Source organism: Ammospiza nelsoni, chromosome 6 (genome assembly GCF_027579445.1).
Source record: "Ammospiza nelsoni isolate bAmmNel1 chromosome 6, bAmmNel1.pri, whole genome shotgun sequence".
Classification (NCBI taxonomy): Eukaryota; Metazoa; Chordata; class Aves; order Passeriformes; family Passerellidae; genus Ammospiza; species Ammospiza nelsoni.
Genome location: NC_080638.1, coordinates 38587610 through 38600908, shown reverse-complemented (window position 1 = coordinate 38600908; position 13299 = coordinate 38587610). Strand labels below are relative to the sequence as shown.

Here is a 13299-nt window from a genome sequence, read left to right as displayed (position 1 = left end):
CCCATATAAAAATTCTCTAAACATCTATACACAATATGGTATTTGATACCCCTTCTTATGAATTCTTAAAAGATTCTAAGAGCAGAGTCCATCCCTCCCCCAAATTCAGGCACACAATATATCCCTTGGTTTCTACCTAATATGGATTGTATCTGGTGTAAACTGGGGGGAAGGATGAATAGTTCGTTGCTTGGATTAATTTTATTCTTGCAAAATAGGTATTGCTGCAGGAATTCATCAAAATATCTATGTGAGAGAAACGGAAAAATTTGGAGTGTAGAAAATTCAGAAAAGCCAATGTGATTTTCTACCTTTTAGAATGCATTTCATTCCATTAGTGATAATGTCAACAATTAGATTTCAGTTTAACCTTCAGAATACAACCTAGACCTGGAGCAGTTGATTAGCTCTTCTTTTGACATCACACAAATTATTTTTTTTATAACTTTCAAATGCACTTAGTGAGGAGGTGAGGTAAAAATAAACCAACATCAACAATGGAAAAATCCCTATCTAATGAAGTTGCCTTAACCTGTTTAGTAAACTTAAGAGCTTTTGCCTATTACACAGTACCACAATCCCATAAGATACAAATCTACCAGCTGTGAACTTCACTGTTTATGGATGATTACCTGATTCCATGCCTTTTCCAGCAATTTCAATGGCACAGTCACCACTGATGCATGGTCTGGATACATGCCTGGTGCTGCCCAGAGTGACATGAATCAGAGCTGTCTCAGTCACGCTGGCTCCAGCATGTAACACAACCATCACCAGTAATCAAGCAGCAATGCAGCAGCTCTAAAAGCTGCTGCTCCAGGAAGCAAGAAAGCCTCCTGCTATGATAACCATAAAATGCTGCCTTATGCACCAATCTAGGTGCTGCACAAAGCACACAGCAAGGCTTTGTGCCTGAATAGATTCTGACTGCCAGGTTCTTCACTGCAATATTGGTTGATAGATTTTGAGGGGGTGAAAAAGATCAGAATACATTTGGAAAGTTTTTGTTTACATCATTTGATTTCAAGGCAAAGGAGATCGACCATGTGAGGTTTAGTACTGTCACAATCAGGCAAATCACACCATCAGCAGCATTCTATGGAGACCAAAACTGAAATAAGTAAAATATATCAAATAAGTCAAGCAACTCAGAAGATTAGGTTTCTCACCCTTAATGCAAGTCTACAAGAATATCTGAAATGAAAAAAATTTAATTATATTATGAAAAAGAGGATTGATTTTTAAATGCAGTACAGCTCTTGATTCTCTTTATCCCAATGATTATTCACTACAGAGTCAAGGAGCAACTAATGTCCCTTCATATTCTACAATAGGAGTCTTATTTTGTTGAGCTCTGAAATCAAGAATAGTGAATCACTAAAATCAGATGAGGTTGGCATTAGGAGCATTTTGCCAATAGAGCAATCTTGGTACACCACTGTGGCAAAGCACTAAGCATGTAATCAGCTATATCAGCAAAGATCAGCTTTAGACTCATCCAGGAAAGTTATCACTTTTTAGCAAAACAAGCAATATCAGTAAAAGAACAGTTTTGCAAGTAAAATAGTATATGTGTAGAGGTTTCTGCTGATGGATCTTTGTCCAAGTGGGATACTACATCACTTAGATAGCTCCAATTGATCAAGCTATACCAAATACATACGATAGGCTTGGCTTGTATTCTGCTCTTAATCTTAGTTCAGTATTTCCCTCTGTAGCTACTAAATAACAAAACCCATTCAACCTGACAAGTTAGCAAAATATGAATGCCCTTTTTAGTAAAACATGTAGCTCAAAACATAGAGCACAGCAGCATTCTTGATGCAAAGAAAATACTGCTAGAAAAAGCAATGGTACATGCTATACCAAAGCAAGCTATACCAAAGCAATCCATTGCTCAGTACTGGTCACTGTTACATGGGAGTCAGGCTGCCTAGTGTACAGCCCAGTGCAGAGAGTGTCTGCAACCCTGTGATGCTACCAGACAGTCCCAGGACTACCAGGCTGACAAACTCATTGCACCCTGCAGTTTGACTGGTTACACAAAGCCTTTTACAACTTGAAAATCCTGGTGCTATCTCTCTGTGCCTGGACCATCTACATGCTCCTCACTGAGGATTCCAGTGGAGAGCACTCCCAGAAATGACAGATTTTCTACAGGGGAAAGGGGAGTTGCACAACAGCCCCTCTCTTCCAGCCATGAGAAGCAGGATGTACAGTGGCTTACATGAAAGGATATGCAGAAGGGGACTGCGACACAGACAGCAGCCTCTCCTAAGACAGCAGTGATCTCAGAGGTATCAAAGGTAAAAACCATAATTAATGAAGTCCAGTGCAGTCACAAGGCTTGCAGGACTACTGCCCCAGGCAGTAAATGAGTCACTGGAATTTAGCAAGAGGGTGGGATACTGTACAGGATGCTTCTAGGCAAGGAGATAATTGATCAACATATTGAAATTCAGCAGCCCAAGACCTGCACAAAGATGTGTACAGGTCCTGGCTGAGAGTCAGCTGTGGAGGAAACACACTGCATTGTCACAGCTAGCTATGGACAGCTACATGAAATTAATTCATTCAACTGCTGCTCCATTCCCCACAGTCCATTTAGCTGACTTTTGTGCAGAGGTAGGGGAATTTCACCTTTTATATAGATGCAGCTGGAAAGACGACACGCAAATTATTCCCAGTACACAACACATACTCCGAGTAGTGCAGCCTGATTAAATGGTACATGATACAGCATCTTAAACTACTCTGCATCACAGTCTGTAATCTCAAAGATGGCACAGACCCAACATTGCTTATGAAACCATAAGACAAAGTTCAATGCAACTATAACAGGCAAAGGTATCTCCTTTCATGGGTCTCCTGTTGCTTAATGTGCAGAAAATTTGAAGTGTGACAGAGTATGTCTTTCCTTCTTGTTGACCAAAATTTTTGTTTGGTATCCACAAGAAATTTAATCCCTATTTGCCAGAAATTAAGGGCAAATCTTAATTACATAATTTTTAGTTCATATGGTAGTGGTTTTCTTGTTATTTGTTTTGAGTGGAGGTATTTTTTTTGTTAGCTTTTTGAAACAATAATAGAGAATCACTTCATACCTAAAACAATTAAAATTTTTCACCTTCCTATTGCACTTAGATAGAAACATGCTTTATGCTTGTCTTTTTCCTTAGAATTATTGAATTTTCTTTCTTTTTAAAGTGTTTGTTCTATGTGTGTCCATATATGTACATATGCACATGAGTGTGAACGTGGAACTTTTAAGACCACAAACACCTGACAAATATCTGTACAACAACAAAAGTAAAAATTTACAGAATGCAATAGAAGTCTTCTTTTCTGTATACCAGTTTGACATGATGCAGACTTTTTTCAATATTCACATGTTTTAACTGAAGCACTATTTATCTTAAAGGGAAAGCAAATCAGTATTAAATACTTTGACTATAGGTATCACCATCATAATGGAATTTTAGCATGTTTATGATAACAGTTTCTTTATAAATAATTTCAAAGTTTAGCGATATGGCTCTATCTGGATGTGAAATGGGAGCTGTGTCACTTTTTCATCATAAAACCCTATGGCCAGGTAGAAGAATTCATTGATTGTTAAATAACAATTTAGCATTAAAATTAGGCAAGATACAGCACTGTGAAGGGCTTCTAAGTAGCCAAATTAAAAAAAAACCCAAAACAATATTTAGAACATGATTTTGAGGTTCCTATTCTGGGAGGTCGAAGAAAACTGAGAAACAAAATGTTAACAAAAGGTTCATTTTTAGTAAACTCTGAACTTTTTTTCAATAGAGCCTTATGCTTGCTAATTTCACCATTTAATCTTCTGTTCACCTGAAAAACACATGTAGTTCTAAATAAAAGCACCATTTGGAAAAGACATTAAAAATAATTCATTAAGGAAGGAAACTAATATGAAAGATTTCAGGGATTCCAAAAACTACCAGTTGGTTTATCTTCCTAGATGAACACAGTAACTAAATTTGCTAACCACTTGCAAATAATCTAGCTTTGTTTCCAGAAACAGCTTTAAAAAAAAAAAAAAGGGAATTTACTAGTAGCCATCACTACAAACGCACAGATTTTCAAAGGAGAATTGTCTCTGCATTTCAACAGCATCACTATGCGAAACAAGCTCGCATTACTTGAAAGGAGGCTGCAGCCATCTCACACTGCTGCAAGTGAAGAGTGTGCTCATGACTCACTGCCCCTGCCTGGTTGCAACTCATCAGTGCCGGCAGCCCTAATCTGCTCCCAGACATTATGACCAGCAGCTCTGATATATGGATTAGATCTACCCCAAGTACTCCGTGCAGGGAAAGAACTGCATGAGCCCTTTATTCCCTAGGGAGTACCTGTGCAGGAGAATAAATCAGTGATATGAAAGAAAACATGAAATCCTTCCCAGTAAAATTTGCAGATGACACAAAAGATAATAAAATGGTAAATACCAGGGAGTTGTCAGTTCCACAGATTGCATGGCAGCCTGGGCTCACCTGAATAAGATGTGTTTTAACACAGCTGAGCACAAAGCTGTCTATCTCATAACTAAGAGCACACATTCCAACCAAAGACAATATAATATGCTAGAATGAGGCATATGGATGATGGTGGATAACCAAATTAATATTAGCCTACAGTGCAATACCCTGGCTAGAGCAGTGAAAAAAACCATTGATGTACAATGGAGTAAACACGGAGTAGCAATAGGAAAGGATTATAGAAATCACTACCGATGTTGAGACGAGAATCTTTCTGTTTCAAACAGCATGTAACAAGGTGGTTCTAGTTTATATCTGTGATCCCCAAGCATTCCCACAGGAACAACTAAAGGACTACACTAGTATTCCAACTAGAAAGCGTTAATCAGCTACAAGAAGCATTCAAAATTATTGAAAACTTGCCTTGCTAAAAATGAGAAACCTGTGTCAAAGAGGAGGATAAATGATTACTGGTTTACTGTCTACAGATATTTAAATGGAGAAGTGGGAGGAAATGAGGAGTTTCATGAATATTAGAGAACTTTTCAGCTTCTTAATGCTGGATTTTACATGCTTCTGCTACATAAAATTAGGAAAAATCCTACAGAAAATAAGGTAACAATACTTAACAAATACTAAGTACTGTTCATCTAAAAAGAAGCTGGATTTTCTTTCATCTGAAGTTTTTATAATCAGCATCTTTCTTCCAAAAAGAAGTTGCAACACTGTGTCAGTATCTTATATTGTTGTTTAAGGCAGATAAAGACAAAAAGTTAGAGTTCTATCATTCAAAAGCATACTTAAAATGTCCCAGGACAGCTTTGCTACCACAACTCCTGCCACTTATTTGAGCTTTACAGCAGGTATTTAGCTAGCTCTTTATATTTGTGGGACAATTATTTCCCAAATTATGGAATGATCATTTAAGCTGTTAGTAAGCCAGATGAACTTCTCACTCATTTCCCAATTCATATTTTGGATATGCTTGGTATTAAGGCTTCCGTATTTGTGCAAAGCAGCAAGTTACTGAAAGAGCATGGGAAAAGTGAAACCTTGCTGAATACACAGAAAAGCTCAGTCACAGATTATTTGAATTGATCTTCCCATTTCTGAAACCAGTAATATGACTTCTGGGGGAAAAAAAAGCACTACAAAACCGCACCATAAAAAAACCCCATGAAATGAACAACAGAACAAGACCCCTTCTGAAATGAGAAAGAAGTACAAAAGCAATTTCAGTACAATATCAAAAAACCTGTCTTAACAGGAAATTAGCAAACTGTGACTAATATTGTATTGAAAGGGTGTGGCTACAGGACCTGAAGACCTAGACGGTTTAATGAAGGTAATTGCCTAATTCATTAATTGAACAATACCAAATTCACTTCAGAATTTGACTCAGACATATATTACAATTTGATACTGCAAAGCTTAAGTGAACCTTCAAAATTTGTATTGAGCTATAGACTGAACAGTATTTTGTAAACCTAAATATAGTAATATACTTTTCAGAGGAAGAAAATTTTCAGGTAACATGTGTATCACACCTACTCTCTATTCAGGCTACATCCCAATCATCTCAAAGTAAAACTTTAAAGCCACTGCAACATCTAACCGCATCATAATCAAAACATGGCAACATTTTTTACTATAAAATGGTAATTTTTGAGTGCTGTTCTCTCAAATGCTCCAATCAGCCAAGGATTAGAGGTTCAACTTAATACTAGCCAGTGATCATTAATCATTTCAAAGTACCACAGCTAATCTCATTTCTTACCCAGAGAAAGCCCACTCATGTTTTATGTGTAAGGGAGATGTTGGCTTACTTTTGAATGTGTTTTAAATTTGGTTAATGACACCTTTCTTCTTCCCACAAAAGACACCTGGAACACCTGAGAACAGAGAACCCAAAAATATGCTCAATGCTACACAAAGGCAAGAGCAAGCACAGGCAGTGGTAACAGGGATAAAGTTTTTCCAGGCAGCCTCACGCTGAGGCTGTAAGGATCAGTTGACTTATGTTAAAAGCCTGTCACATGAGTATAGCAGTGCCTTCTCTGCCTTTTGCTGATAGAGAATGAATTGGGTTATGAGCTTTTGATATTTTCTAAGAGGTCAAATTTATGAAGACGAGATACTAAATATCTTCTTCAAATACATCTATTAAATTCACATTGTGAGAAGTAAAATCAAACTGTGAAGTGATGGAACATTACTGCAAAGTGAAATCTACTGTGGAAGAAGATGCAACCTCTCCTTCCTGTTTTACTAGAGCAGAGCAAACTAAATAGCAGCTTCTTCAGCTGTTCTCTCAAGGTAACCCCTAAACATGTGATCCTGAAGCCATTGTTGGAAAAAAAATACTTATGCACCCTACAGCATTAGCCTGAATGATAGTCCTGTTGTCTTTCATGTTATATCTTTTTCCTGGAGCTAAAATAATTGTTTAAGACTAGTGTATCTTTTCCTTAGCTATACAGCAGCAGATGAGTCAGAATATCCAAACAAAAATTCTGAAGAGACGTACATTTTTCTAAGGCAATTTATGTGCAGCACCACAACTAAGAAACAAGATGGAGAAAAATAGCAACTGCTCAGGCATCACCAGCCTTTCTGTGCTGCTTCAGTGACTATACTGACCTGAACCAGCAGGCCCAGCTGGGGGGTCTAACCCACTTTGACAAGAACATGGCTCTCCATTTGGAACCACCAGCTCCCCTTCTGCAGGGTTCTTGCAGCTTTATCCGCCTTAAGGTGGACACTGACGGTGGGCACTATGGACCACTTCAAGTACCCATCTTCCCACGTTCTGCAGATGGTTGAATTCCCTCACTAGAAACCCCAGGAAAGCCTGTTAAAAGGATTATATTCTCATTTGTGTTGACTAGAGTGGCCATTAGATTTCTCGTGTATGCAAACCAATCCTAATTTTGTTATATCAATCTGATAAATATATAAATGTCTTTAGAGACTGAATGGAATAGCTTAGGCTTGCACTTCCTTTTCTCATTTATAGAAATATTTATGCATTTGATTCAACATGGAGTCTGACAGGAGCTTACTTTGGTCTATTGAGTTTGGATATTTTGAGCATTTACAGTGTCAGGATGAACATTTTTTATGTAATCAAGCTACACATTCCAGGACAGGTCGTTCCCCTAAACTGAGCCTTCTTTCTGTGTTCATTTCACTAACTTGCTGAGAAATAAAAAGAACTAATAAGACCATAGCTGTAATTGTGAGATATAAATGAACTAGATGTTTTCCTTACATATTCAATGCCATTGATTTCAGAAGAAACAGCTTACTGCAGAACCCCTCCCTGCTCTCCATATTCCTGAAGAGAGACATGACCTTGAAGTCTCCTTAATATGGACAGGAGGAAAGTTGGGTAGACATGATTCTTCCACCCTTGCTTGGGAGATAACACACAACAGCCACCCAGGTGATACCTGAAGGGTCATTTTTGAAATGGCTTCCAGGCTGAGAACAAAAAACTTCTGAGATATCCTCTGCTTGTACTCAACAGGTCCCCTGCAGACAGGCAAAACCGCTCATTTTTGACATGCTAGTATTCTTTGTAATTTGGCAACAAATCAAAGGAGAGCATGGGCAAGTAGCTCTGCTTTGTTCACTGTTTGACACTCCATAAAGGTGAGGAAGAGTGCAAACCAGGCTTGTCTGAGCAAGCAGAAGAAAGATTTTTCAATCTGGGCAGAGGGAAAAACCTTGGCAGTTTAGTTATAGCAAAGTAGTTAGAACTGAACAAGAAATCTCTTGTTTTGTTGTCAGTTGTTTTTTGACATCACAAAAGAAGAGCCTGGACATACCTTGCTACAGCTGAGGCAACTGGAAAAGAAAAAGAGAAATATTTAGGAGTTGACAGCTGTATTCCAGGCCAGTAACTGACAGGCCTCTGGTTTTACCTCTCTAGCTTAAGACAAGTGCCTACCACTTGTGAACATAGAAATTATTTGTAATGATTTTGAAGCTTACTTTACATCTTTTTAAGAGCATATTTACATGTTCAGTGACCTAAAAATCCCACGGGCCCATGGCAATCAAGGTGAGGGACAATGTAGGAGGGGAGAAATCTGTTATCTTTTGCCAACATCTTTTGAAATTGTATGTTCCACTCTATTCCAAGTGAGGGATCCAGCAGCAGCTGTTCCACTCAGTTGCAAGAATATCATAAAGACTCCAGAAAGATCTGTATAAGAATACTCACTATTTTTGCCCATTTTATATTTTTTAGCTAGCAAACCATTAGTCCAGCTCCTCAAGAATGTGTACCACAAAGACCTATCTGCATTTTTTTAAATAGCACTAGAATGTATTTACCATGCTTTTAAGAACTTGTGAAAATGTTTATTTCCAGTATTTATTAGCACTAAAATTTGTTTATAAATGTTACTTCCCCAAATGTTTTCTGAAAAGTATTTTTGGCATAGAAGGTCATGGTATGATCCTTTGAAATTTTTGCAGAAAGGATCAGACTATCTTAATTTCAACAGCTAAGTAGCTTTACACAAAATATTTTAGCAGGTACATGCTTAAGCATAAGTCCAGAGTAGGTTTTCTGCATAACACTTCTTTTAATTTTAAAATTACTAGACAGGAAAAAAGTCAAGCTCCAAAATCCATGAGTCTCTGTCCTGTCTGGCCAGCCCTTAAAACTCCCTTAGCTTTCAGAATAAAGCAGTTTGCTGCTTTGTGTCCAGTCCAAAAATTATCCTGCATGAGAAAGGAGTCACACAACCATTTCTCCTAACAGCTAGTAGCATTTTTAGATCCATTCTTCCTTTCCCAACCTAATCAGGAGAGAGACTGAGCATCTGAGATGCACATGAACATCTAGTACCAAATGTTCATATGTCTTGAAACACTAAAGGCTTTCAAAGTGTTACAAAAATTGCTTGTTTTATTTTTTTTTTTTTGGTCTTGATTAGTGAGCAGTTTTCAGAAACTTTCTGTAATATTTTTGGAAATAAATTACTATGGTAATACATTACCAAAAGCAGCTATTGGGAAGAAGAGAGAAAGAATGCCTGAGAGAGTTTAAGTAGCATGGAAGAAGAACCAAGAGAAAATTTCACTAATCAAAAAGGACTCTATATCTTCTCCAGAAAGATCTAGCTGTTAGCATCCCAAAATAATCTAGGTTTTTTACAAGCAAGGTGAACTGGGCTATAATACTTCAGAATTCACGTTTCAGAAATGACAAAAATATCAAAATCAACATTGTTTCACAATCAGTCTGATTTTTGGATTTTGCCGATTTTTGTTTGCAATTGCATAGGAGCATCAATTACTTCATTTTGTGGGCAGCACAGCTAGCTGGTTTTAAGTGTACTGACTATAAATTTTACCTAATAAAAACAAAATGAAATAAAGATAATCAACTGTATTGCAGCATTCAGAGTGAAGCCATCACCGTATTTAACACTCATGACAAACTGTGCCAAGTTTTCTTATTTCCACAAAGTTTCAAAATCTTGAAGTTGTTCTAAAAACTGATATAAATATTGCACAACAAATCTGTTTCATACGTTTAAATAAATGAATATATTTTTATGCTTACTGAACTTACAAGAGAAGCAAAAACACTGAAATTAAGTTCTGTGGTGACATTTAAAATCATGCAAGATGCAGACTGCTTCAGTTACTCTGGGCACTGCCATAATTTAGAGAGATAAAAGGGAAAAGCCACAAAAAAATTCAAAAAGTTCAGAAAGTATTTATGTCTATGTATATCAGGAATAAGTCATATCTCACACCAAAATTAGCCACTCATTAAAAAAAAAAAAAGCCAAGCAAGAGGTCAGATTTTCATTTTGGCTCACCAAGTTACACTGATGCTGTAATTATTTTGATAAATCTAGATTTCTCTTTTCCTCTCACTTCTGTAAACCAAAACGATAGTCTTCATTTACATCGAAGTGACAGCTTTTACTGATGTGGTTGTACCTATTACTAAGAGAAAAGATTCAGGAAACAAGCAGCAGGTTATAGAATCAAAAAAGGGAATGAGAGAATATGATCTAAAAAACTAATGAGTATGATTGCCCTTGCCAAAGAAACATTTTGTTTTAATGCACAGCACAGCTAATTTTTAGAATTTAAGGGGTTATCGGAAAATGAAATGTTATACAGAGGATGATAATGGTAACACTGGTATACAAAACGGGAATATAGTTGGAGCATGAAAAGCAAACACTAAGTGACAGAATGCAGTTTCAAAATCCAGCGAGATAACAGAATTCATAATGCATTTGCAATATTAATACAAAATCATCTGCAACACACCTGTCAAATATATACTCTTCAATTCTATGTTGAAATAGATAATTAAATCCTTCTTGCAGTAAAATAGAAACTTCACTGCTTGCAGAACTAACAGAAGTCAAGCCCTTTGCATTTGCCTGCCCAGAGCAATAGCATTTTTGTCAGAAGCACCAGTAATGATCTTGAGTTACGCACAAAAGCAGGCTCTGTTAGGGCAGCGGACAAAGGCAAATGACTGCAAAGAAAGAGGACTCAACTTCAATTTAACTGTCCTGTAAGGTACATACTAATTAGCTGCAAAGCTATGAAATCCTAGCTAGCATGTTAAGTCTGCTACATGACAGTATAATTTGACTTCTTAAAGGATTATGCAAATTACAACTCATCATTCCATTACATGACTGAAAAAAAGTGACAGCTAATTTATACATAACACACCTTTCAAATCCCTAAGATGTGAAGCACCTGTGCAATACATTTTGCCTAGATTTTCTAGCGAGTACACTCTTGTTTATTGCACTGTACAGAAGCATACCTAAGAGATTTAGAAAAGTCTTAGGGTTTTTTATTTGCTTTTTCACTTTTAGAGCACAATCCCAAAGAATTAAACAACATACTTCTGTCCCTGCTGTAGAGGTTTTGCACACAAGTGTACGCTTTCAACACACGTGTAATTTCGGAATAGCAGGAGAGCACGAGCACTAAATGCACGAGCTAGAGGCAAGACTCACACAGATTTCAACATACTTCTGGTAGGTAGATTCACAGTAGATTCCGTCATATCGGTAGATTTTCCTACATTCTGATTGGTTGGGCAGAGGATGCTGGACAGTTATTCTGTAGAGGCATCAAAAACAGATAGACATGACTAGAGGATCTCTACAGGTAACTGTAATGCAGGACAAATCAGTATGTTGAAATTGATTTTGCAAATTTTATTTTTAAATTAAATGCCTTTCCGATCTCTTTAAATCAACTGCCTTGTGCACATAACACCCACAGATTCCACTTTTCAAAATTTGCACTGAGAGTAAACTAAACTTCAATTCTCCCACAAGAATGGTGCTTTTTTCCCATCAAATAAACGTGGAAGAGGTATGGAATTTTATAAATCAAGTTGATATTCTACATAGTTTGTATAAATACAGTAGTGCTTTTACAATTGATTATTTATTGTTTCCTGTTGCAATCCTTCTTCAGGCAGAACATTCATTTGTGTCAGCTGGGAGTTTGTCCAGACAAAGACCAAATAACCCTCCAATTTAAAATGTCAACAGCAATTCTCACATTTGCACAGAATGAGGATGTTGTGGTATTATGAGGACTGTGATTGAAGGTGCTCAGCACCATCTGAATAATGCCATATGTTCTTGGATCGACTGAAAGAAAATGAAAGTGATTGGCAGCAATCAGGAGGTGCGCAGCATCTTGTAAAATCAGGCCCTAAAAGGTTTGTCAATCATTCTCTTATTCATCCCTCCCCAGCTCCCCGTTAGCAGAAAATATAATTTGGCTATAAAAATTCAATGTTGTTTTTAAAATATACTTGGGAATTGCACACAAAACAGTACCCACCAATTTTCTTTTTTTTCCCTCCTTCTTCTCTGGAATAAAAATACATTTTAGATGCTTTTGTATCTTCTGCAAATTAATACCTTTTTCCCTTGTAATTTAATGGTATTTGACTGGAGTAAGGATAAATTATTTGAGAAATTTTACAGGTTTTTCAAATGTTGAATTTTAGGCTGTGATTTTTTAAAAAAAATATTCTAGTGAGTAGAGAATTATTTTATGTTATCATTATTTTTATAGTATTAACATCTACATAGCTCTAAGGTAATCTTGGTTTTTAAAATCGTTTCAACAGTAATTTAGACTGCAGGTTTGAGAAAAAAACTGGTATCATTCTCCAGCTACAAGCTCTGTGAGCAAATGGAAAGTTATCTATTGTGGAAACTGAGGACCTCCTTCAATAAGGCTGCACTACAGTGTGTCAAGTGCAAACAAATTCATGTCTGCACAGCCCTGGTTCCTTGCTTATTTAAGGTAGAAACCTGGTCTGAGATGGCCTCAGCATTGTTTTCACCCCATGGAACCCCACAGGCAGAAGAAAGAAGACAACTCTGTGATGAAGGCAGGAGCAAGCACCTCCAAATTCTGGCATATTCCTGCATTCACTAATTAAGACACTACCAGAGAGATTGATTTATTTATTGTGATACCTAGGGCCTCTAAGTTAGACATTTAAGTACCATATATACCATATGAGGAAATTTAAGTATCTTAAAATGAGATTTGAAACACAAGTGCTATCTGCAGGGAACCACATCAGCTAGTACAAGAGATCTAGGAGAGTTTTCTCTATGTTGTGTGTGCCTGAGAGAGACAAACCCTTCACTTTGGGCCATACAGAAATGCCTACATCAAAGAAAAGTCAAGCTTCAAAATCTTCAGTGCACCATCACACCAACTGACAAAATCCCCAAATTAAACTCCCCGGGCCATTTTTTGT

The 13299-nt window shown here is 37.0% G+C and overlaps 1 protein-coding gene across 3 annotated transcripts in view; it reads right to left on the bottom strand.

The window, feature by feature from the left end:
* The window catches only part of NPAS3 (neuronal PAS domain protein 3), a 586683-nt gene that overhangs the window by 494481 nt on the left and 78903 nt on the right, over positions 1 to 13299 (bottom strand). Inside the window, exon 3 of one of the 3 annotated variants that reach the window (XM_059475170.1) lies at positions 11535 to 11624. The exons of the other annotated variants lie outside the window; for them this stretch is intronic. Coding sequence (XP_059331153.1) covers positions 11535 to 11624 — 90 coding nt within the window. The remainder of the gene's footprint in view (positions 1 to 11534; positions 11625 to 13299) is intronic. 3 annotated transcript variants of the gene reach the window in all.